This window comes from Atta cephalotes (assembly GCF_000143395.1).
Source record: "Atta cephalotes unplaced genomic scaffold scaffold00002, whole genome shotgun sequence".
NCBI lineage: Eukaryota > Metazoa > Arthropoda > Insecta > Hymenoptera > Formicidae > Atta > Atta cephalotes.
In genome coordinates this window covers 4972315-4995081 of record NW_012130066.1, presented here as the reverse complement: position 1 = coordinate 4995081, position 22767 = coordinate 4972315, and the positions used below count along the sequence as shown (strand labels likewise).

The window sequence follows — 22767 nt, the reverse complement described above, 5'->3', positions numbered from 1 at the left end:
TATAACTATATATATGGATATATATATGGATTTTTTTTACAAATCAATTTGATCAAATTATCTGTAATTGAATTCCATGACATACATTTATTTTAAAAATTCGTGATTTAGTTTCGAAAACACATAATATTAAAATATCTTTATAAGCCAATAATAAATAATTAAAAAGTTACTGTGCATGTTAAAATTTGCTATTTAATTTCCGCGACTTTTGCAGCAAAAACTTTACTACGGTCTAGTTGCAGCTTTCACTTTTCCATTAAAAACGAGATAACGATGGTTTCGGAAAGTTAGCACCATCTGTGACCTAAATGTATTGCAATGCGACAAGATATTCTGTTATTACTAAAACGTTTGCAGATGTTTGTTACTAAAACTGACGAATATTATAACAATATTTAACAAAATAACAATGTGCAAATATTGTAAGTGAAACAAAAGTACTAAATTTATATGCTATTTTATACACGTTCTCAAACAATTTGAATAATGTAGCCCGCAATACTATGGAATGATTTTGTCAATATTGTACATGTAACCAATTTATTTCGTAAGAGAGATTAAAAATACGCTAAAACTAAAATTTTATGTGCTACTTTTCTACTGTCTGTACCTCTTTTGTCAAAGCTAGTTTAAAATTGCGTATGGTTATGATTATAAAGATGAGCGAAAATAATTTTCGTACAAAATGATTACCAACGTTTAATACAAAGTATAACAATCGCGTTTGATTTATTGTACATAGTGTGCAATTCAATATTTATAAATAGCGTTACGAACATTTATCAATTCTACAAACACCTATTCAAAGAAGTGAATTATTATCACGGAAGAAAAACATGATGGCGCCTAATAACATTTTAATAGAATAACTACCACTTTTCATATGCCTTTCAGAAATCAAATTGATCAATTTCATGAAATAAAAAGTAGACCTGATAAAATAACAAGTTAATCAAATGCTCTCAAAAATTTCAAAAAATAGAGATTAGTTTGGTTTCTAAAAAGCTAATATGACGCTCTAACGCAACAATGTTACCAGCATTACGTAATAATTATCTTTAGGATTAACGTGTCATACTTGACGAAAACAGATTCTTGATAATGTTACAACAACGAAACGGCGCATGCCATTCCTCAAAGTGGTATCTCTCAACCTTCTTATTCGCGTCATCATGCAAAGCGTCGAACGTGAATAAATCTTTTACCTCCTGTAAGTGGGCGGGTATTTGTAGAAATGCGGTGGATGAGGGTGAGGATGAGGATACGTCGGCGGATAACACAGATCCGGATACTGCGGCGTGCCGTAGTACTGCGGACAATATGTCCTATAAAAGCCTCCACCTGTAACAAACGACCGTTCATTCATCCTATGCGTATCCCCATTGAATGTACGATGATCGATTTCATAAAACGACAAATAAACTTCAAATATTCGTTTAACAGTTACGATATTCCACTTCACAAAACGTTAAGGGGATCCTAAAGCCGACTATTTGGAATTAAATGATTAAACGCAATAATTAAATATAATATAATAATTCGTAAAGGATCGCATATATTACTTTTACAGATTCAAAAATCCTTTTCTAGAATTAAAATATACGCATTAATACTAATCTGTAGCGTGGAATTTATGCCAGAAACAAAATGTTTGAAATTGAAATCTTTATCATTTCTTAGTTGAATGTGACGTGTATATAGAACTGTGAAGATTTGCTTGATATATTTAAAAGCTCTATAATTTAGACTTATAAAATTAAAGGCAACTAATAGATTATACGAAGAGAAACAACTTCAAGATTTCCAAATTAGACATCTATAGTTCGATACGAAAATTCTCTATGAAAATTTATATTATAATTACGTATATACAGTATTGATGAATAGTATATAATAGTGTTAATATCACGTAAATCGTGCGCATGTATGCATATACCATTGAAACTAAACAGCAATCCCATCGGAGTTCGGTCTTTAGTTTAGAATCCTCTTAAGGGATATCGCTGAATAATAATAATTTGCTCGCGTTACTTGCTAAAAGAAAATATTATATTTATGAATACTACAAAAAATTAATCTCCAAAAGAAAGAATAAATAATTAAGATGATGTCAGGCAAATAACTTTTTTGGTATCTAATGAAGTAATAAGGCATGCGATTAAAGTTCTATGATAAAATTTATTTCATATAATTTAGTTATATGTATAATTTGCCGAAAGTACAGTTCTATTTAAAAAAAGACCATTCTCAAGTTTACACATATTTGACGATAATAGTACCGAAGGACAAATCTTTGTACCGGGAAGCTGTATACTTGAGATCTTGATATAGCGCTCGAAGGTAGCGAGCGCTATATTATTGAAGAGGCTGATATCTGCATCCAATTAAGCCCGTGAGTGCTCGCGCTATTAGCCCTGAGCTCACGTCAATGCATCGCATGATTTAGAGTCGCTTATAATACGTTAATATCGTAGTACGATATACCATTTGCACGCATAAAAAACGCAGGAGAATACACGCTCTCGTGGTTTAATCTCAAACCGACGTTTTTGTTCTACTTAAAAACGGCTAATGCACATCACTTTTTCTATGATAATGCGGCGTGCCGCTTTTATATAACATATTCATAATCCATTTCTGACACGTAGAAGAAAGAATTTCCATTAAGATCTGCGTCACACAAGGGATCCCGTTTTCACCGTCAGCGAATTTTCATAAATTTTGGTAACGCGATTCGTTTCGCGGAAATTCACGAAAAAAGAATCTAAAAATTGCTGACGGAATATAGAACGCGAAATAAAAGAAAATAAAAGATCGAAAGCCACGATTTTTTTTTCGATGTTTTCCTTCATGCACCACTTATATTTAATCTTAATATGCACGGCTACTCATTAATGCATTTCTAGATAACCATGTTAAGCACGATAAAATCATTAATGTAAATGCGAGATCCGTATAAATCTACGATATATTGCCCTAGCGAGACGTATGACATTTACCTAAGCGACAAATCTATCTGATGAATCGAGATAGCAAAACTGTTTGATAAATGATACGCAGAAATGAACTTAAGATATACATTAATTACACGTCAATTATACAATTATCTTATAATTTTTAACTTTTTTTACCAATTAAACTTTTTTTGGCCAAAATTTATTTAAATATCATTGATATACTTGTTAGTCGTTAATTATCGAAGAAGAAAAATTTCTGCGAGAAATAAGAGTTCTAAGAGAATTAAAAAAATATCTAATCTCAACAGATTTTATCACTTCAATATATCATTATCAAGTTATTTAAGTTATTATTGTTGCAATCATAAAATTGTAGAACGATACTGTAAATTTTATTCTAAATTTCTAATTTTTTTCAATTTTATAATATTGAAGAATGTAAGAAAGAAAGAAAGACATTCATTTTTTCTTCAAGCTCCTTACAGTATTTTTTAATTACAAATAGATGCTTTGTGTAAAAAAATTAAGGAAATGTTTACATATTAATAAATTGTAAAAAATTGAAAAAATATCAAATTGTTAATACAAAAATATATAAAAAAATCTCGATATTAAATAATTTTTTGTAAAAGAAAATAATAAGACGATTCTCTTTTTGCAACGTGTCTGTAATTATCATATTATTACGTATTAATTATTAGTAACATACCCGTACTGCTTGTGCCTCCCGAAGTTGTGGAAGTGGCGACCAGGTCATCCGAACCTTCTGAGTTTTGGGGAGGCGTGGGTGTCGGTTCCGGAGGTGGGCCCTTAATGGGTGGTAAAGTTGGTGGTGGTGGTGGTGGGTGCTGTATCAGTGGACCAGCCGGCTGATAATACCCTGTGAACAAAAGAGCAGCGTTTGCACTTTCCTAACTGATTGTCTTCCACTTCTAATTTTCAATATTGCCTTGTAAACCGCTGTACGATCTTGCCGTTCCGTTATAAGAAATATTTTTGGACAGTGAATATTCTAGTTTTTGTAATACGAACACTGAAAAAAAATTTACTAAAATTTATTAAATTTGATTTGAATATAGTATTAACGAAATATTTATTAAATGTAAACATATGTTTATTTATATATATTTATTTAAATATAATTTTTTATTTTAAATAAATGTTTATTTATCGTAAGCAAATATTTCGTTAATCCTATTTAAACAAATATTTAATAAAATTCAGTAATTTTTTCAGTGAAATATTTTAAAGAACATAACATATTTTAAAGAACATTTACATGATTCGTATATTTATATTTTAATACAAGTTTTATTATGCTTATACAGTAAATCAATTTGAAATCAAATCGAAAATAAGCTGTTAATTTTCAAAATATTTAATATATATATATATATATTGTAAAATCTCATGATTTTCAATATTTAGCTTTATTTTCATATATTATTATATATACTTTTCCAATCTTTGTTTAATCTCTACGTATATACGTTATCAATCAGTACGATTTTGTATACACATCGATATAATTTCCGTGATTTTAGATTTGCAAAAATCACGCTACAGCATTTTTAGAGTTTTAGATACGTTAAGGGTGTTATAGTGTTAATAGGAAAGTAGCATGAATCACACCGTTGATAGGATAATACCAAAGCGTTATACTTCAATAGTTCATAATCGTGGGAGCGCGAGTAAGCCATGATGAGTCTCTCTAATCCTCCCATTCGTTCAGATTTATCTCTCAGCTTTGCGTTATGTATTTTTCAACATTCGCGCCGTATCAATTCGGAATCCCCCTTAATAAAAAAAATTTTCAAACTTGCAGCGCGAGACTACCTAACATGCGTGCGCGAAGCCAAAGGATCATGCGTGTAAATCACTAAAGTACTAAAGAATTAAAGCACTAAAGCGCGAATTAGAGTCACACACGTCGCAATAGTTTGCTCTTTTTTTTGCAAATAAATGAACGAACGAAATCAACTTTCTCCGCGCGAGAAGAGTATACCGTGCTTGCATATCGATCGATTATCCTAAGAGATCGTTCGCCATTTACTTCATCCAATCCCATCACGATTCCACTTTATGTAGGTTAAACGCGCCTCGCTCGTATTCACGCATGCCGAGAGATGGGCGCAGCATCCGAGCGCGTTCGTGGCGATCTGATTGGAGCCGCGTCGAGCGGATGGGGTCTCGTGATGGACAAAGCATACAAGTTGTTTCTCCACAGTTGACGTAGTCTTATTTAATTATTGTGTTTAATTATAAACTCGACCGATGTTTGTTGTATTATTGCGCGTAAAGAATTGTTCTCCATGACCGATTCGTTCTTGTTTGTCTTTTTAATCTTTTGAATTGCTAACTGAAAAAAAAGTCTGATTGTTTTAATTCGAATTCTAAAAAATGGACAAATCAGAATTATGTAATTAAATCTATTATAATTTTAATCGAGATAACCAAATGTTTAATCGGAATTCTGATTGATGTGATCAGAATCTACTACAATTCCTTCATTTTCAACCAAAAATTTATCCGTGTATAAATACATGACGAGTGGACCAGCTCATAAATTTTCTAATTTTCTATACTTACAATATCCTATATTTCTATGATATAGACTGTTAGATTATCCATTATTTGATGATAAAGCTTGTACCTACATTCCGATACTATGTGTGATTACTATTATTATTGTGATTATTGCGATTATTGATTACCGTTAGAAGCATATGTATTAGCTCTGCGTCTATTCTAATGTGACAACAAGGTATAGACATAGCACAATTGATAAACAAGCGATTAAATTATAAATGAAAAATTTAAAGATACATTTCAGCTTGTAATAGACATTTCTGTTGTCAAATTGAAAAGTATTCTCTACAATTTTAGAGTTGTAAAGAATGCTTTTGAATTTGCAACAAAATATCTATTATAAGCTGACATTATACATACGACTCTAATTATAATTTTGGTTTATAATAACGACAAATTTACAATTCTGATTACAGTATGCCTGTTTAATGCTGCGTTTAACGCCAATTTACGCGTTACATGTATACGCAACGTGATCGTCGATAATGTCCATATTCAATTTTCTTGCGTAATTTTATCAGTCAGATATCGTTAAATATCATACTTTCCGCTTAAATAGAAAGGTTCATGAATGCGTAAATCAAGAAAACGCCAATCTTCTCGTGAATCTTTACCGGATATTAGTGCATGCAAGGTCTAAGATAAAGAAAAATACTGTTAATGTCTAAAATTTATCAATGAACTGTAAACAGTAGCGGAATTAAAATTGTACTCATAAAATCAAAAGTAAATTTAAAAAAATAAATATTGATATAACATTTAAGAAATTGAAATGTCTAAAGTAAAATTTATCAATGAACTGTAAACAGTAGCGGAATTAAAATTGTACTCATAAAATCAAAAGTAAATTTAAAAAAATAAATATTGATACAACATTTAAGAAATTGATATAACATTTAAGAGAATTTTATGAATTCGGCACTTGCTACTTCCGTGATCATTGACTGATTAATTACAAAAATATTTATACAAGTAATAACATAATATATATTTAAATAATTATAAGAGAAATATATTCATGAAATAAATAAATAATTAATAATGTAATGTAGATTAAGTAATTAATAATGTAAATAACCAAAGTTGCAAAGTGATATAAATTTTGTTACGAATGTTTGAACAATCTTTCAGAGATAAATCTACCGTATTGATCGTAAAACATTTAACTGTTATATATTATATATTATACAATGCAGCTGAAAAACGAAATCGGGCTGCCGCGCAATTTATTTTATTTAACACTTCACAATTTAATTGACTTCGTAAAAACACAATTATTTGGCCGACACGTGTAGACAAGTCATGAATCGAATATCAGGGTATTAAAAGGCCAAAGTTGAAGATGAAGTTGATGCCGGTCTCTGTGAATGACGTCATACGACAATCGATTGCTTACTGCTTGCGCACACCGATACGTGGCAAGTACCGAACCGTTATTGTCGAATTCATTAACCATTTAATATGATTCTTCAGTAATTATTGCAAATTACAATTTCTCACATAGAATAAAAAAATCATCATCGCTAATATAAATACATATTTTCGAAGCGCGATACACATTCATCATAAGCATTAAATCGAGTAATATTTTCATTTCCATCCATAATAAACATCCAAGCAACCAAAATTATTTCAGATTATAGCTGGCAAAAATCATATTTAACAATACTTTCATTTAAATCAATTAGATAATCACATTTAATATTATTTGAAATGTTGATTATTTGATATTACAATGTTGAATATTACAATACACGAAAAAAATAATTACTTTAAGAATCCAATAAACTGTAAGATATTTTACATTATTTGATATGCAGCTTCTCGATTTTTATCAATTAAAATATTCCTTGTTTCACAACTTCGTCAATAAATGTAACGAACAAATGAAATTCATCAATAAAATTTCCTTGTTTTAAAAATAATATAAATTAAAGAAATATAAATTTTTCCCCGAGGATTTTTCGTTAGAGCATTCATCACACACAATCGCCCCCGTTAAATTTAATTCAATTCAACCTTCGGTTTCTCCATGCTGCCACGCTCGCTAAGTACTTCAAGTTGCAGCGCAAGCAGCCAAGTTTCCGTGAAATCATGGCACAGAGAGATGGCAAACAACAGGTTTACTAATTTTCCTCGTATCGCGCGTTGACGGTGGCAAGAACGCACTCCAAAATTTATTCGGGTTTAAGTGTTAAGCCAATTAATTTCATGTAATTTCGCAGGTGTGACGCGTTGATGGCGAGAAGGTCGAAGTCGAAGATAAAGCTGGGCCAAGGATGAGGATCGCGGGCGAGACGCGACCGACTTGTGCATCGCGGCCCGACTTCGACAATGAGAATAACGAGAAAAACACAGAGTCTGGTGCGAGCATTGCTAGAAGGAAGAAGAAAGAAGGAAGGAGAGAGAGAGAGAGAAAGAGAGAGAGAGAGAAAGAAATTCTTTCGCAGCCGTATCGGAACAATTCAAGGATACCGCGAGGACGTCGTCTACGCGTATTAAGGTCGCCGGGACTGGTTCGGGAGCGCGGAGATACGTCGCGCAGATACACGTGAGCGTGTGTATTTTTGATCCACGTCGGAATCGCTTTGCGAATCTCTCGAAAATTGATCTCGGAAATCGGATCTTTACCGCAAAGACTTGGTTTCATTTTACTTCAATTCCAATTTTCTAATTCCAGTACGCCGGAAGTATTTATAAAAATTTACATTAAATATTTTTGTGTGAAATAAATCGTGTATTAATTCTACGCCATAAAAAACAGTACAGCTTCTTTAAACTTAAACTTCTCATTTTATGTCAAAAAATAATTTTTTTTGGATCTGCATGTTCTAATAATTCGGTAGCACTAATAAAATATTCTCGTTTATGCAATTCAATTGCAGAAACAATTTCGATAGTGCTAACAAAATATTCTTGTTTATGCATTAATTGCAGATGTCCAACGTGTCAAAATTTATTTACTATCGTTCGACATTATCCAGGTCATTAACGGCTAAATGAAATTATCGCAAGCGATGGCGCATTTTGCTCGTGGCTGCATTAAATAATCATAAATTCGCGAGTCATCGTGACGTAGCGCAGCTGTAGTACAGCTTGTTAACAAAATCGACGTTCAGCATCACTGTATGCAAGTGCAATCGAGCTGGATCTGGCTACACAAATTAATCGCATGATATATAGAAGCGCACTCAGCCCGATATCTGGCCAATTCGCCATTTTCAATCCACTTGCACTTCTAGGTAGTTAAATTAAAACGCAATTATTAAATTTGCAAAAGTTTAAATAAATAATTAGTTGTTATATAATATGCGAAACAAATAATTTTAGAAGAAAATATTCTAATGTCCCATGCTAAATATATTATGAAATCAGTGATATCGAGAAAACAAATTACAATAACCAGACTTCTGACTCGGCGTCTCCAGTGAAGAGTGAGAATGTAAATAAGAACGAAAATATATACCGTGATAGCAATCCGATGGCGCATTGCTGCCGCAAAGTCGCTCCGATCTGCGGCCCGTACTACTACCGCTCGTTTATCCACACGTATCGGCACGCGGCAAAAGTCTTGAACGGCGCTCATACGCTCGTAGTCTAGAGAAGTCAAGGACCTGAGGAACACGTAGCTGCTGGCGCAACGGCGGTGTCGTTGGACTCAGAATAGAGAAATATCGGGAGGGGGTCCAATCCCCCCCCCCTTACTCAACGGCAGTGATGATGTCCGCGTTTCCCGAAACTTGAAGAAACGATGTACGGGTCAAGGAAATCGCGCGGTAGATTCCCAATTGGACCGGAAATCCATAGAGGGATCATCGATGACGATGATAATGGCGGAGGTAGCGCGCGACCTCGGCATGCGATCGATAATTCGCGAATATTCGGCCCTTAACCGCTGTCATCCATCCAATACAGGCGAGAGCGGCACCGATAAGGGTGATGGAATGGACTGGCGATGCGTCGCGAAGGGTCGATAGCCCAGATCGCGTTGCGGTAACGCAAATCGTAACGAAGTTCGTGGCGAAGTTGAACTACTGCAATTCAGATTCGGATGAATGGTTTATAGCACATTATAGACAATCGACGTTACTACAAAAGGATGTTTTTTTCTACGTGAAAAAGAGCTGGATGATAAGAACTAACGTGTGCGATAAAAGGATTAAATGATAAAGTTATCATATGGATGTCCAAAAGAGATATTTTATAATCTCCTTATATATTATTATATCTATTATTAATAGCATTGATAACCTTGCTTAATTTTCTGACACAGAATTCTCATCGATAATACTCATCGTTTTTTATATGATTTTATATGAAAATAATACTTACATTTATATTAATCTCTAATATATATAATAATGAATATTGATGTTCGATAATAAAATATATATCTATTATATAAATTAAACATACAATGAAAAATTTTATGTGAATGAGATGAAAGAGAGCGTATAAAATATTTTAAGTATTTTAGAGAATTACAATTACAACTTTATTAGTCTAAATTTATGTAAATTTAGGTAATTGTTAATGACTAACTCGTGCTTAGTTATTCAGTATTGCTGTAACTGTTTTAGATGATTTACCATATACAGCATTACTATACATAGGCGATGATGGAAGAACGGAAGGTTACTAATGGAGTGAGATGTATAGCTAATTGTCATGTAAATCTCTCTCTCTCTCTCTCTCTCAAACAAGAAAAATGTACGACCACCATGCCTTAACTATAGATCAACGATATGCAAATATCAGATTGTCCGGTCTTTAACTGATTATACAATATTATCACGTGTAATGCGCGTAATGCCCTATATTTTTGCACGAAGCATTAATGATCGAGTTATTAGCGGGTTATTGCAAAAATTGCATGAATAATATTAAAATTAAAACGCAAAATAATAATATGAAAGATGAATACTAGCAAATTATAAAATTTGAAATTTATTTGAAAATCAAATCGTAATTGAAATGAGATATATTTAATTATAAATAAAAAATCAAGATATTTTTAAGTATCTTTGCATAATTGTGACGAGAACTAAATAAATTAATATTCGATACGTCCAAATAGTAACCGCAAAGTACAAAAATTTCGCAATTACTTCTTGCCTTTTGCGATCGAACGAGTGGAGTGGAGATCGCAAGGTGGATAAAATAGATTTAATTCTTTAGCTCTTTATCCCATAGCCAAGTTTAAAAAATCGAGCAGTAAAACCATCCGGTGGATTAGAGGGAAAGCTCGCGGCACTGATAACGCCGCTGAGACGCTGCGTTCAATAATTGAAGACTTGAAATGCGAAAGAACGTTGTGTGTATTACGAGGACATTCAACATCGAAGAAACTAAGTTGGAAAGTTCCATAACTTGTACGCGGCGAAACTTTAAGCGACGCTCGCGTAAATTTTGTTCGGGAAATTGTTAATGATCGTTGCAACTAGAAAAGTTACATTAAGAGCCATCTTTCTCTATCTTCTTATGAATAATATGTATGATACGTGCACGTGTTAATTTACATATATATTTATATAATACAGCAACTTCTTTTTACTCAAATAAAATTATAATAAATTACTGTTCTTAAATATAAGAGTACATTGTAATTGTAATTTTATCAATCTCAATGTTAGAAAAAAAATCATATCCGCTCAAGATAAATTTTAAAAAATTAGAATGACTAAAGATATAATTAAACAGTCGATTACAATTACTTCTCCTGTATATAAAAATAAGATTCTTTTAAAATTTATAGTTACAAATTTCAGTGTTTACAGATTTATATTCGATTATTTTCTTATCTCATATCAATTTCATGTAATAATAAATTTAATTTCACTTTATTAACTAATAGAATGATCGGAAATGAGAGATGATGAGACGGTATGATATTTTAAAAGTAGAACAATTTCAACTTCTTTAAATAAATTTAAATAAATTAAAATATCTAGAACAAGAATATTGGTTACAAAGAATAAAGATGTTTAAAAATATATTTTTATAATCTTGTTATTAATTATAAATATAATAGCTATTAATAAACAATTCTATAATAGGGCGATTTATGCAGGAAGTTGTACGCGCTTGTTTCAAAGTAGTTACGAATCACTATAATTGACTGTAACGAAAATATAGCATTACGAGAGGTACGGTATAGTGAGAGATACGATTTTCCACCAAGTGCGAAGTTCAATAAAACGCTCATTAAAGGAATCGATTTTTCGATCGGACTCCAAGTCGTCAATTACTGTCGTGCATTTGAATACTCTTTACTTTCAATGTAAGATAATTTATTCGCGGCGCTCCGGATAAGATCGGTCGCGACATTCGTTGTCTCAAGGCTTTCGCCGGGCTCATTTAACATGTAAGTCAAGTAGTCTTGACTAATTTCTATTAGGTGAAAACGTATTTGCTACTTGATATAATTTATACTAACTGATTAATTATTAATCTAATCAATATGGCATCTAAATATTATGTCTATGTGCACGCTATAGAAATCTAAAACGTCTTTCAATATAACAATGAAAACAATAAAAAGCGAATAATCATTACAACAGTCGTTACAGTGCAATAAAAAGAATCGTATCAATTTACTTTTCGTCCTGATAAAGTGAACTGCAATGTTCACGAAACAGTAGTGTTTAACAATGTATCAAAATCACGAAAATAACACAAGCTGCGTAGTTTCTTTGAAAAAAATACTCTGGAATATTATGGAAACCTTAAAAGTATTAATAGTAATAAAACTTATACGACAATGTAGTGAATTTGGAAATTTGTTAGGCAACCGAATAATATTTGACATTTTCTTATTCGCATTTCTTAACCTCTGACCTCGTGATTATTATACATTGTACATATTTAAATTTATGTCGCTTATTTTTCTCAAAGCGATATTTTACTCGGTAACTGACATTTATCTTTATTTTATTTTTTATTATAACCCATACACAAATGGCTTAATGCATAAACAATAGTATATATGTACTATTTTTTATTCAGACTATTTATGGAAATTATTTTCATTCATGTTATTCCTTACATCTATTTCATTGAATAACTAATAAAAAATTTAAATAAAAATAGTGTTGATTCTATTATTCATCTTTATTTATGATGATCTTCAACCCGCCATATTTTTCCGAGAGTGTGTAACTCTACAAAATGTAATTTATCTGTCAAGCAGTACATCGCAGTGGCGGACCTAAACACGCATATTTTCTTTGGCAGGCACATTTCAATTTCGCTTTTCTATTTCTGCTTTTACGTATTTATTTTCAATATTAATCACTTTGTATAATTTTTCCGTAAAATTTCTGAATAACGAATATTGTTATAAAATTCTCTAAATAAATAAAAAACTTGCCATTTTCATATTTTGATGTTTAAAATATTAGATATTTCCATTTTCACGTTTTTCAAATCAAATTTATTTCAATTTTCGATTTCAAGATTGGATCCATTATATAGCTTTGCGAAAACTTTCCATCGGAATAACATTAACAGACAACCTACTTTCTATCATAAGCATATGCTCATTGTGTGATCGCAGTTATATGCTAATTACAATATCTATACTGATTAAACATACACCCAGACACATTGTTAAAGTAATCCCGTTGACTGTTTAACATGTGCGCAAAGAGCGCCAGATTTTTTAGAATATCTACGAACATATCAACGAATTTTCAGGACAAACATTTTTAGAGTAACCAAGAATTTGAACGTAATTTGAAGTTCTATTGATAATGATCGCGATGTGCGTGCATAGGACACGGGATAAGGGATTTGAAAAGCTCATCGACAATTACGGTTTCTCTTCATCATCGCGTGGGACGCTGAAAGAAAAATAAGATTAGCGATGAGCGGCACGAGCGAAACCGACGAAAGCCGTTCACCTCGTCCATGGCAATGACGTCAGTCATCTGCCAGGATATTTCACCGATCGACCGGGTCACGTACTGAAACCAGGAAGTGCCGCAACTCGTCGCTGCTATATCTTCGCACGAGAGCTGACTGAAGTCTGTATCAGATAAAATGATGCGATTTTTTTTCTCTTTTTTTTTTCAGAGGGATATCGCATAATGATCGGACACACGCGATTGCCGTTCGTTGACCTGCGCAGAATTCGGGGTTATTATATAAGCTCTCTCGATCTTTAATCTCTTAGTACCGAAATCTCTTCTCCACGTCTTTCTTCAAATTAGGTATTATCTTTTTCGCCATCTTTTCTACTTAGGCTACGTTCCAAAATGTCTTCTCCGAGGAAAATTTTACTCGAAATACGTAGTGTACTTAACGTATATATACTATATTATATTGAGTAAAATTTTCTTCGGAGAAGATATTTTGGAATGTAATCTTAAACGAGAATAAATAATTATACTCATGTCTGGCTATTTCATTTCACGACTTCTTCGATTATTTATCAATGCATAATAAAAACAAAATAAAAAATAAGAGATGTCGACATTTAATCTTCCAAATAAGATATAGGCAATAGAAAATGTTGTTCTTAATTAATTCTTTTGAGTTATAAATGATCGAAAAATAAGGAGCTCTCGTAAATTAAACGTAAATTAAGCTTTCCAAATATAAATAGATAACAAAGCTTTATACTTTGCTTAATTTTACGTGCATTTTAATTCATTCAGTAGATTACGGCTTACGGATTATTGCGCTGCAAATTACTCTTATGGCAGAAAATGCTATCACATTGTTTTCTCTCGAAGCGAAACTTTAGAAGTCAACTATCTCTCAGTTTCGGCACGAAGTGATGCACGGGTGCTTTTGTATGGAGAAAGGCCGCCCGAAATGCATTCTCATTATTCACGAGTTCGGTGCAGTTTAAGCCATGCTGTCCGTACGATTATAGCTTTATTCTGAGGCCACTGTCGGGCAACACAATTAAACTTCGTTATGCAGTTGCGCAGTACCAGGATGAAGACACTCAAGAAATTAATTATGTTTGTTCGTTCTCCACGAGAAATACATCGCTCTGCTGTGTCAGATCTACTAAATTCAATTTCCCGTTTGCATTGATTTTTCTCGTTGCGACCATTGTGCCAATAATGCAGGATGTTTTTCCAATTCTGCTCTTGATATGTACAATATTTTTCACGTCTATCTTCAATAAACCTCTTCTGATCAAAGTTTTTATTTTATGTGAACCGCTCACAACGTAAATATTAATTAGCTTCAACAACATTTTAAATAAAATACAGAAATAGAATTTTTAAAAAGTAGAGAATTTCTTAAATTATCATAAAAATTGCGAGATATTTAAAAACTGATCGATTCTAATTAAACACAAAAAATGATTAAGTGGATTAATTGAAATTTTGATTAAAAATGAATCAGAATTTTATGATTGAATCTATTAAAATTCTAGTTAGCTAGATAACTAGAATGAATCTAATTGATATAATCAAAAACCTCTAGCTAATTCGTTTATTTTCAACCAGATATTTTTCTCAAAGAATCAGCCCTAATTTGAATTTCAAAGTTGCACTTCTAACTTAAACTTGTTCGTTGATTATCGGTTGCGATAATCAATTGCGACAATTGCGATCATCGATATTAAATATTCATTTACATATGTCGCTCTATAAACGAACCGAAGTAATTTGCATCACTTAATTCAGCCGAGGAGGGCGTGTTTTTTTTTTTACCAGAACAGTCATTGAAGACTGCACTCGCAATTTTCCGCGAGTAAACGGTGGATGGACAGATATCATCATAAACAGTGGATATTGCACGGACGGATTAAACGCTCGTCACGCAGGCACGTTGACACTAAAGGAGGATTTTGCCGTTAGTAGGCCAGTGACTTCTCGTCACAGTGTGTTCCATTTTCGCGTCTCGACGTTCGTTCGCTCGATCGCGCCAAATCCGCGAGGCAAAATGCGCTCGCTCACTTTGTCGCCTACAGTATCAATCCATTCGCGCTATGAACGAGTTTTGCTCACCATTTTCTCGATATACGACAATTTCGCGAGATCTTTTCTCTATGAATCCGCAGATTGATTTCAAGACAGAAACAGGTCGAGAGACTGGTGGTTTTCAATAGTTAAATGAAGACTTTTCATAAAACAGCGCAATACGTTTTTCTCTTTTTGCGCAAAGTGTGGAAACAATTTTCTGCCTTCTATCGAACATATGCATCTTTCATTTACCGATAACAATCTGCAATGACGTATTCGTGAAGGCAGAACGCTCAGGTGTGAACAGTCGACACGACTCGCTGTGACGTAAAATGGTCGTGGATTAAGCTGGATGCGTGATCAGCTTGTTTCAATGTATATGGCCCATGCTCCATTTCTCGTTGATCCGTGATAAACGACGGTTCCCTCGGGCTGAACGTTATAAATCGCCACGATTATGTATACAGTCGATTGTAGAACGTTTACGTGGTCTTCTGACGTTGATACAGATTAGTTAGTCATCCTGCCAGAAACTGAGGACCACTCATCAATCTCGTCCCGTCATTTATGGAGAGATGAGATAAGATCTGTTTTATTCACTGCACGAAAGAGGTGTGTGAAAATTTTTAAATTGCTTACGTCAATCTAATTTTTTAGAATTATGTCGATATTTTAAAACTTAAAAATTTTACGATTATTAGAAAAGAACATTAATTGTTTCGCAGAAAGAAAAAATTATCATTTTTACATAAATTTTAATATTACTATTAAACGGAATATGTTTATATTTATTTAGAAACAGATAAGTATTGCTTATTATTTCATGTATCAAAGTTTTGAAATATAAAAAATATATAAATAAAAATATGAAATAAACAGAAGAAAAAAGATAATATATTATTGCTTGAATTCTCGAAATTGATAAAAAATGTTAAGTGCTTACCTCATGTAAGACAGAACTCGACATCATATGATTTATTCGATAGAATTATCCGTTAAATACCGGACGTAAACGTGAATCTCGAATTCGCCAAAAAGATCGATGCGATTGTAGCGGCCAAAAGGGAAATAAATCAAACGGAATGCAAACAATCGAAATGCGTGCCGGAGCACGTGACATCGATGGGGGATTTGTGCCGTTAGTAGGTCAACAACTTCACGTTCTGTTTTCACGCTCTGCGGATTTTGTTCTCGCTAAACTTACCGGCGCGACGAGATGAAGTTACGAATCGAGCGTACGATTGTCCGTGCTGCAAACCGTGTGCGTGCGCGCGCGTGTGTGTGAGAGTGAGAGAGAGAGAGAGAGAGAGACAGAATGATCGATCGATCAATCCAATATTTTTTTTAATCTATTCTTCGATACTTGAATCGGCGTGTCATGAAAATCCGTAACACGATTATTTTTTTCATTATTATCGGATCAAGAGACAAAAACATTTGTTTTAATTGATCAACACATATGTCACTCATTAGTGATTAAAAAAGCATGATGTTTCACTTATCAACATAGAGATGCCATAAATATGTTAACTGTCAAATAAAAAACAAAATGACATAAAACTATTAAGAATAGATAAAAGACTGTTATCAAAGTTTTTATATTAAATTTTATAATAAGTATTTTTATATTAAAATTTATAAATAAATATAAAAATTCTTTAGTCCACTAATCTGGTGATCAAGTTTTGTGTAATTTCATACTAGAATTGATTATTTACAGAAATTACATTCTTTTCTAGATCAACTTATAAATTCCATTGTTGAATAAAGATATATTAAACAAGTTGAATATTATCGAACAAAAATATTTATATACGTTGCTTGATAGAAATTTGATATTAAATAACTTCTTTTTTTACAATTTTCTTTGATAAAATTAATATCACATGAATGAAAAATGCCATACATAGTCAAGGCGGTTCTTCGTACCTAGTAATATTTCTTATGAATTTACAATTTCCAATTCGAGCAAAGCGCCGGTTCTTTGTCAATTTTGAAACACTAAATCAAAGCTGAAGTAGTAATATCACAAATTAAATTAACAAGCAATTTAATATTTAAAAAACAAATAAATATCTTAAAAAAAACTGTTAATAATTTGATGCTAATAATAATAATCAATATAATTTAGCTTAATATATAGATTCTTGCAAAAAAGAAGAAACAGTTTCATATTTGCCAAGTAATCTAGAATTATTATGGAGTGCGTGACTCTTTTAATGCGCACTATTAGCCGATCTACGAACCCCGTAGTCATCCTGGAAGATTTAGCGTAGATACAAAAAGATCGTATCGCGGAAAATGAAATGACAATTTAAAATGTTGATAATAAAATGGGAGGAGGTTGGGTTTAGCGGTCGTACGAATAAGTATAATGAACAGCACGACAGGAGGACACATGGCTGTCGTCATCGCGAGGGATTTGTGCCGTTAGTAGGCCAAGCCAAGCTATGCTACACCACACTACGCCATGCCACGCCATGTTTTCACGCGGACATATTTCGTTTTCGCTAAATCTACTCGCAATGAGATGCGGTCCGCTTATTTCACACGCAGGAAAGAATCGCCTGTCTCGTACGTGTCATATTTTATTCAAAGTATTCGGCGAACACAGATATGTCATCGTACGGTGAGTAAAGTATGACAAATAGAAATTTTATTTCTCGAAGGATTTTCAAATCGAATCCGTGATAAATAAAGCGATGAAAGGATTCTTCACTCTTGGTTATATCGTTTGACATAATTGAATATATCTGCTTAATCGTTCATCATATCATTTTAATTAAAAATGATGGAAGATAAACTATTCTCTGGATATTTTGTATGCACAGAATTATAAAATATCCACGACTTCCAAGCAAGTTTTTTAATATAGCATGTTACAGAAACATATCGCAACGAATTGCAATAACTATTGAATGTATGTTTAAGATATAAATAAATGATATGAAATTGTGAATTTTCTACAATCGTGCAATCAACTCTTTACGCTGCGATATAATATAAGAGATGTTATGCAATCTCACAATTAATGATAAAATTTTATTTATTGTGAATAAAATTTTTTATCCAATTGTTTACATCGTTAAATATTTTAGTTTAAAATAAAGTTTTAGATTAATTAATTAAAAATTATAAAATATGTATTGTATCAGATCATGATAAGTCTGATACAAAGAGTTAATAACAGCTGTACACTATTCATAATTAGATTTTCTAGAATAATACATTTCAATTGTAATGCTACTATTTTTTCACATAAATAAAATAATTAATAAAACTGCAAGTGTACACAAGACATTTTTATCATTCTTAGTTTCAGACAAAATGATCCCGTCCATCTATCCTCCTTAATTATTACATTACTTCCGAGTGTCTGAGAGAACGAACAAAGTGCAGAAAAGTAGCTCGCTTCGGATTTACTCAGAGCGAGTTCGTTATTAAAAGATTAATCGCGAAGTTTCCATCACCAAGTTTTGGCAAGTACAGTAAGACAATGGCGATTTCTTTCTTTTTATCTCTCTCTTATGTAGAGATGATCATCGGATAAAGGGACACTTGGAAACAACAATCCGCGCTCCGATGTGGTCTTTTCGTGTTCAAAGGGGACTCCCTTCCTTGCAATCATTGTGATTACCACCGGTAAGTTCAAGCAGTTAACGAGAGAGAAGCCGTCAAGAAGTAACTATCGACCCACAGAGAATTGCAAGCCGAGACACTACCGTACGGTTTATGCCGTTACTGGGTCAGCTTGTTCGATGAACGCGTTTAAAAGCCGAAAAGAAACGGCCGCATCGAGCTCGATCAATCATAATTAATCCGCGGTTAATCTCTATTTGCTGTTCGATGAACGTTATCGAAAAGAAAGAAATCTCGATCACTGCGGAAGTATTCTTAAAAATACTTTTTGTTATAGCACTTTCATTCTGTATCTTTTCGTGATTGAGCACAATATTTTCTAAAGTTCCATGTCCTTAACTTATACGGATCGATAGAAAAGCGATGAAAAATAGCATATGTATAATAAATGTAATTGCGAAACCCAGAAGTTTACTTAAAATGACTTTGAAGTAATATATCGAATGCTGTGTCCTCTTTTATTTTCATGAAAAGTACTGCTGAAATTATTTTTAAAAACGTTAAAATTAAAAGAGAAGAAGAACGAGAGAAAAATAAAGCTTTAATTAATTTAAGTTTCAGTTAATTTTAATAAAAAAATATTAGCATTTTTTAAAATTAATATATACACTGTTAAATTTATATTATCAAATTACACTCACAATTTGAGTTTTATTTATAATAATTTCTATAGGTCGCCACTGCTTGTATTCAACATATCATGAATTTGATTGAAACAATTTAACTCAAGAAAATTAAATTTGACTTCAATTTAATTTTCAAATCATTAAATGCATTAATATTATTAAATGCATTAATATAGATGATATTTACTTTAAAATTAAACCACAAAAATGGATTGATTAACAAAATTAAAATAAGAGTTTTCTAGAACCATATACGTGCACACACACATAATGGATTAATTTATATTTTGATATACATGGAAGTTAAAAAATATATAATAATAGAACAAAATGTTATTTAACTCAAGGAGTTGATCTACCATTGCTCCTTTCATATCTAACAATCTATATTAAAATATATTATATTTAGTTGTTTATGATATCGTAATTTACATACTTATACAATTTTTATCTTATATAATTTTTTAATAATAAAATAAATAATATTATTCTTTAGACTCATTATCTTTAAATGTTTCTAATTTCTTTTCCATTAGTTCTTTAATTAAGTCATACATTTCTGACGGAAATGTGTAGAGTTGTATCGTTTTATACTAACTACATACCATTGCAATCCCAACATGTTTTTATCGATATTCAACCGTGGATGTACTTAAGAAAGACGAACATTTACTTCCGTGAAAGAGACAGATCAGATTTGTGTCAAGTCGCATGATCGCATTCGAAAAGCAAACGGTCTCGCAGTCGTAAAATAATTCAGTTCACATCGGATTTATACGGTAAATCAAGCGCATCCTCTGTATAACGCGTGATCAAAAAAGCTTTGACTATCAAGATTCCCATCGATCTTTCCTCGAGCTCTTTCACGGTATGTAACGATACATACGCGTGTGTGCAATACACGATTACGATTCAGCAGAGCGAAATATTTTCTAAGTTGAATACCTTGTTATCATTTCCGTGAGTTTCATTTAGAAAATAAAAGCTCTCATGCTCGTAAAAACACTCGACCGGTCATACCGACAATAAAGTTAAAAATCGCACACGATTTACAGCTTCTCGTAAGAGACGTCGACTACGTTTCACTTATCTCGTTACTGGCGTAACTAAACTGGAAAACATGTTATTTTTGTAAACGGGAGAAAATCCAGTTATAGATTCCTACTCGCAATCAATTCTCGATTGTGACCTATTAATTATCACAGCTCAAGTCTCAATAAGTAATCAATAAAGTGCGGAAATTGGCGATGGTTTCATCGTCAATGAACTATTAGGATTCGAGATTTAAGCAAGAGATGCAATTTTTTTGACACGAATAATTGAATAGATGAAGATATAAACCCTTCTGGGAAGGGAGAGTTTAAAGATTTTTTATTAATTTTATTTTTAGTTGTAAAATATAAAAAAACTTTAATTTTGACTATAAACTTTTATTGTCACATATTTTTTTCTTCTAAAAATATAAGTAATATCTGGAACTTTCGTTACAGCTTTGACAGAGTATCATTTTCACAAAATTTTTGAGCTAAAAGAATGAGATATTAATGAGTATCCATTCGACCAAACCTTCAACTCAAATGACATACCTTCAGCTAAGATTTTACTTATACTTATTAGAAATAACAATAATTTTACTTACATAACAATAATAATATTAAAGAAACTATTCATTTCGTTTTTAACTGTATTTTGCGTATATTTTCTTCAAAATGATATAATTAAACAAAATCTAATATTTTTCCCATTCAAAAGTAGAAATGAAGATGAAACATTCTAAGTTTTAAAATATCCAAAAAAGCAATTCATTAATATTGTTGTTTACATATTAACAGAATTGATAACCATTCTCCAAAAAAAATCCTGGATATGCTAATAGAGCAGAGAATTTTGATTACGTAGAAACAAAGACAAATTCGAAGATCCTTTCAATGTGACCTAGAAGATTCATCGTGGAAGATTGTATGCGGTGTTAAATGTGCGGTCAGAATATATGAGTCTTTGACACCGCCAAGATAGGATTTGCGTCTACCGTTACTAGGCCAGCTTGTTCGCGCTCTATTTTCACCGTTCGACGCATTTAATACTCATCCACTTGGTTGACCGTGCCGACCGTCACAAATACGTGCTGTATTGACGCCGAGACCAACGATGTGTCAAATGCGACGTGCTTTGGTGCAGGAACGCCTCACTCGGGCATCCATTTCAAGACGCATCGTTGTTTTCGAGACGTTCCTCTCATCGCTCTCAATGTCACGTCATTCGATAGTACAAATCGGTTAGATCAAGTAAAGCGTGCTATCTCGCGTATCCTATTCGCAAGATAAGATGCTCTTCGAACGTACCAATCCTCAATGAAGTTTCTTTTACGCGGAGCTCTTATATATGCTGTTCATATATGCTTTGGTATTATATGCTTTGTAGAAATATTTTGATGTGTATTTTATCACAAGGTATATTTTAGATATCTTCTTTACATTGAGCTCATTGTAAAAACAAAATCTGTTTCAAATTGTTATACTTACTTAAAATATGTTATACTTACATAAAATATTTTTCACTTCTCGAATCAATTATTTACAACGATGGCCTAATTAAAGGATTATTTTAAACGTTGAAATCTAAGTAGCTCTGATAAATTAAAGTTTCGTGATATCTATATAAAGTTAATTATTGAAATATTTGATGCTAAACTTTCAAAAACATTAAACCAATAATTGCCCCCAATTTCAAGCTTAAAAATTTGATCTAAACTCAGGTAATACCTACGCACACGTAATCGAACAAGGTACAGAATAGTACCAGGACAGATTTCACACATTTTACGATACACTGGAGATTTCCAGACAAATTGTACACCGATATTAAACATGCGTGTGTATATGTATGTATGAGAGAGAGAGAGAGAGAGAGAGAGAGAGAGAGAGAGAGAGTACTACGTGATATTAGTTAAGTTAACTTACTAGTAAGTACGTCGTAGTTAGTAAACGAAACTAAACTAACTATAGTAGTTAGTTATTACTTAGTAGG

At 32.3% G+C, this 22767-nt stretch overlaps 1 protein-coding gene across 1 annotated transcript in view; it reads right to left on the bottom strand.

Moving 5' to 3' along the window:
- LOC105623298 overlaps nucleotides 1-22767 on the bottom strand; it is a 123713-nt gene that overhangs the window by 6171 nt on the left and 94775 nt on the right. The window contains exons 6-7 of the mRNA XM_012204699.1: nucleotides 3670-3840; nucleotides 1209-1344 (exon numbers count right to left, since the gene is read on the bottom strand). Of these exons, the coding sequence (XP_012060089.1) occupies nucleotides 1209-1344; nucleotides 3670-3840 (307 nt within the window). The remainder of the gene's footprint in view (nucleotides 1-1208; nucleotides 1345-3669; nucleotides 3841-22767) is intronic.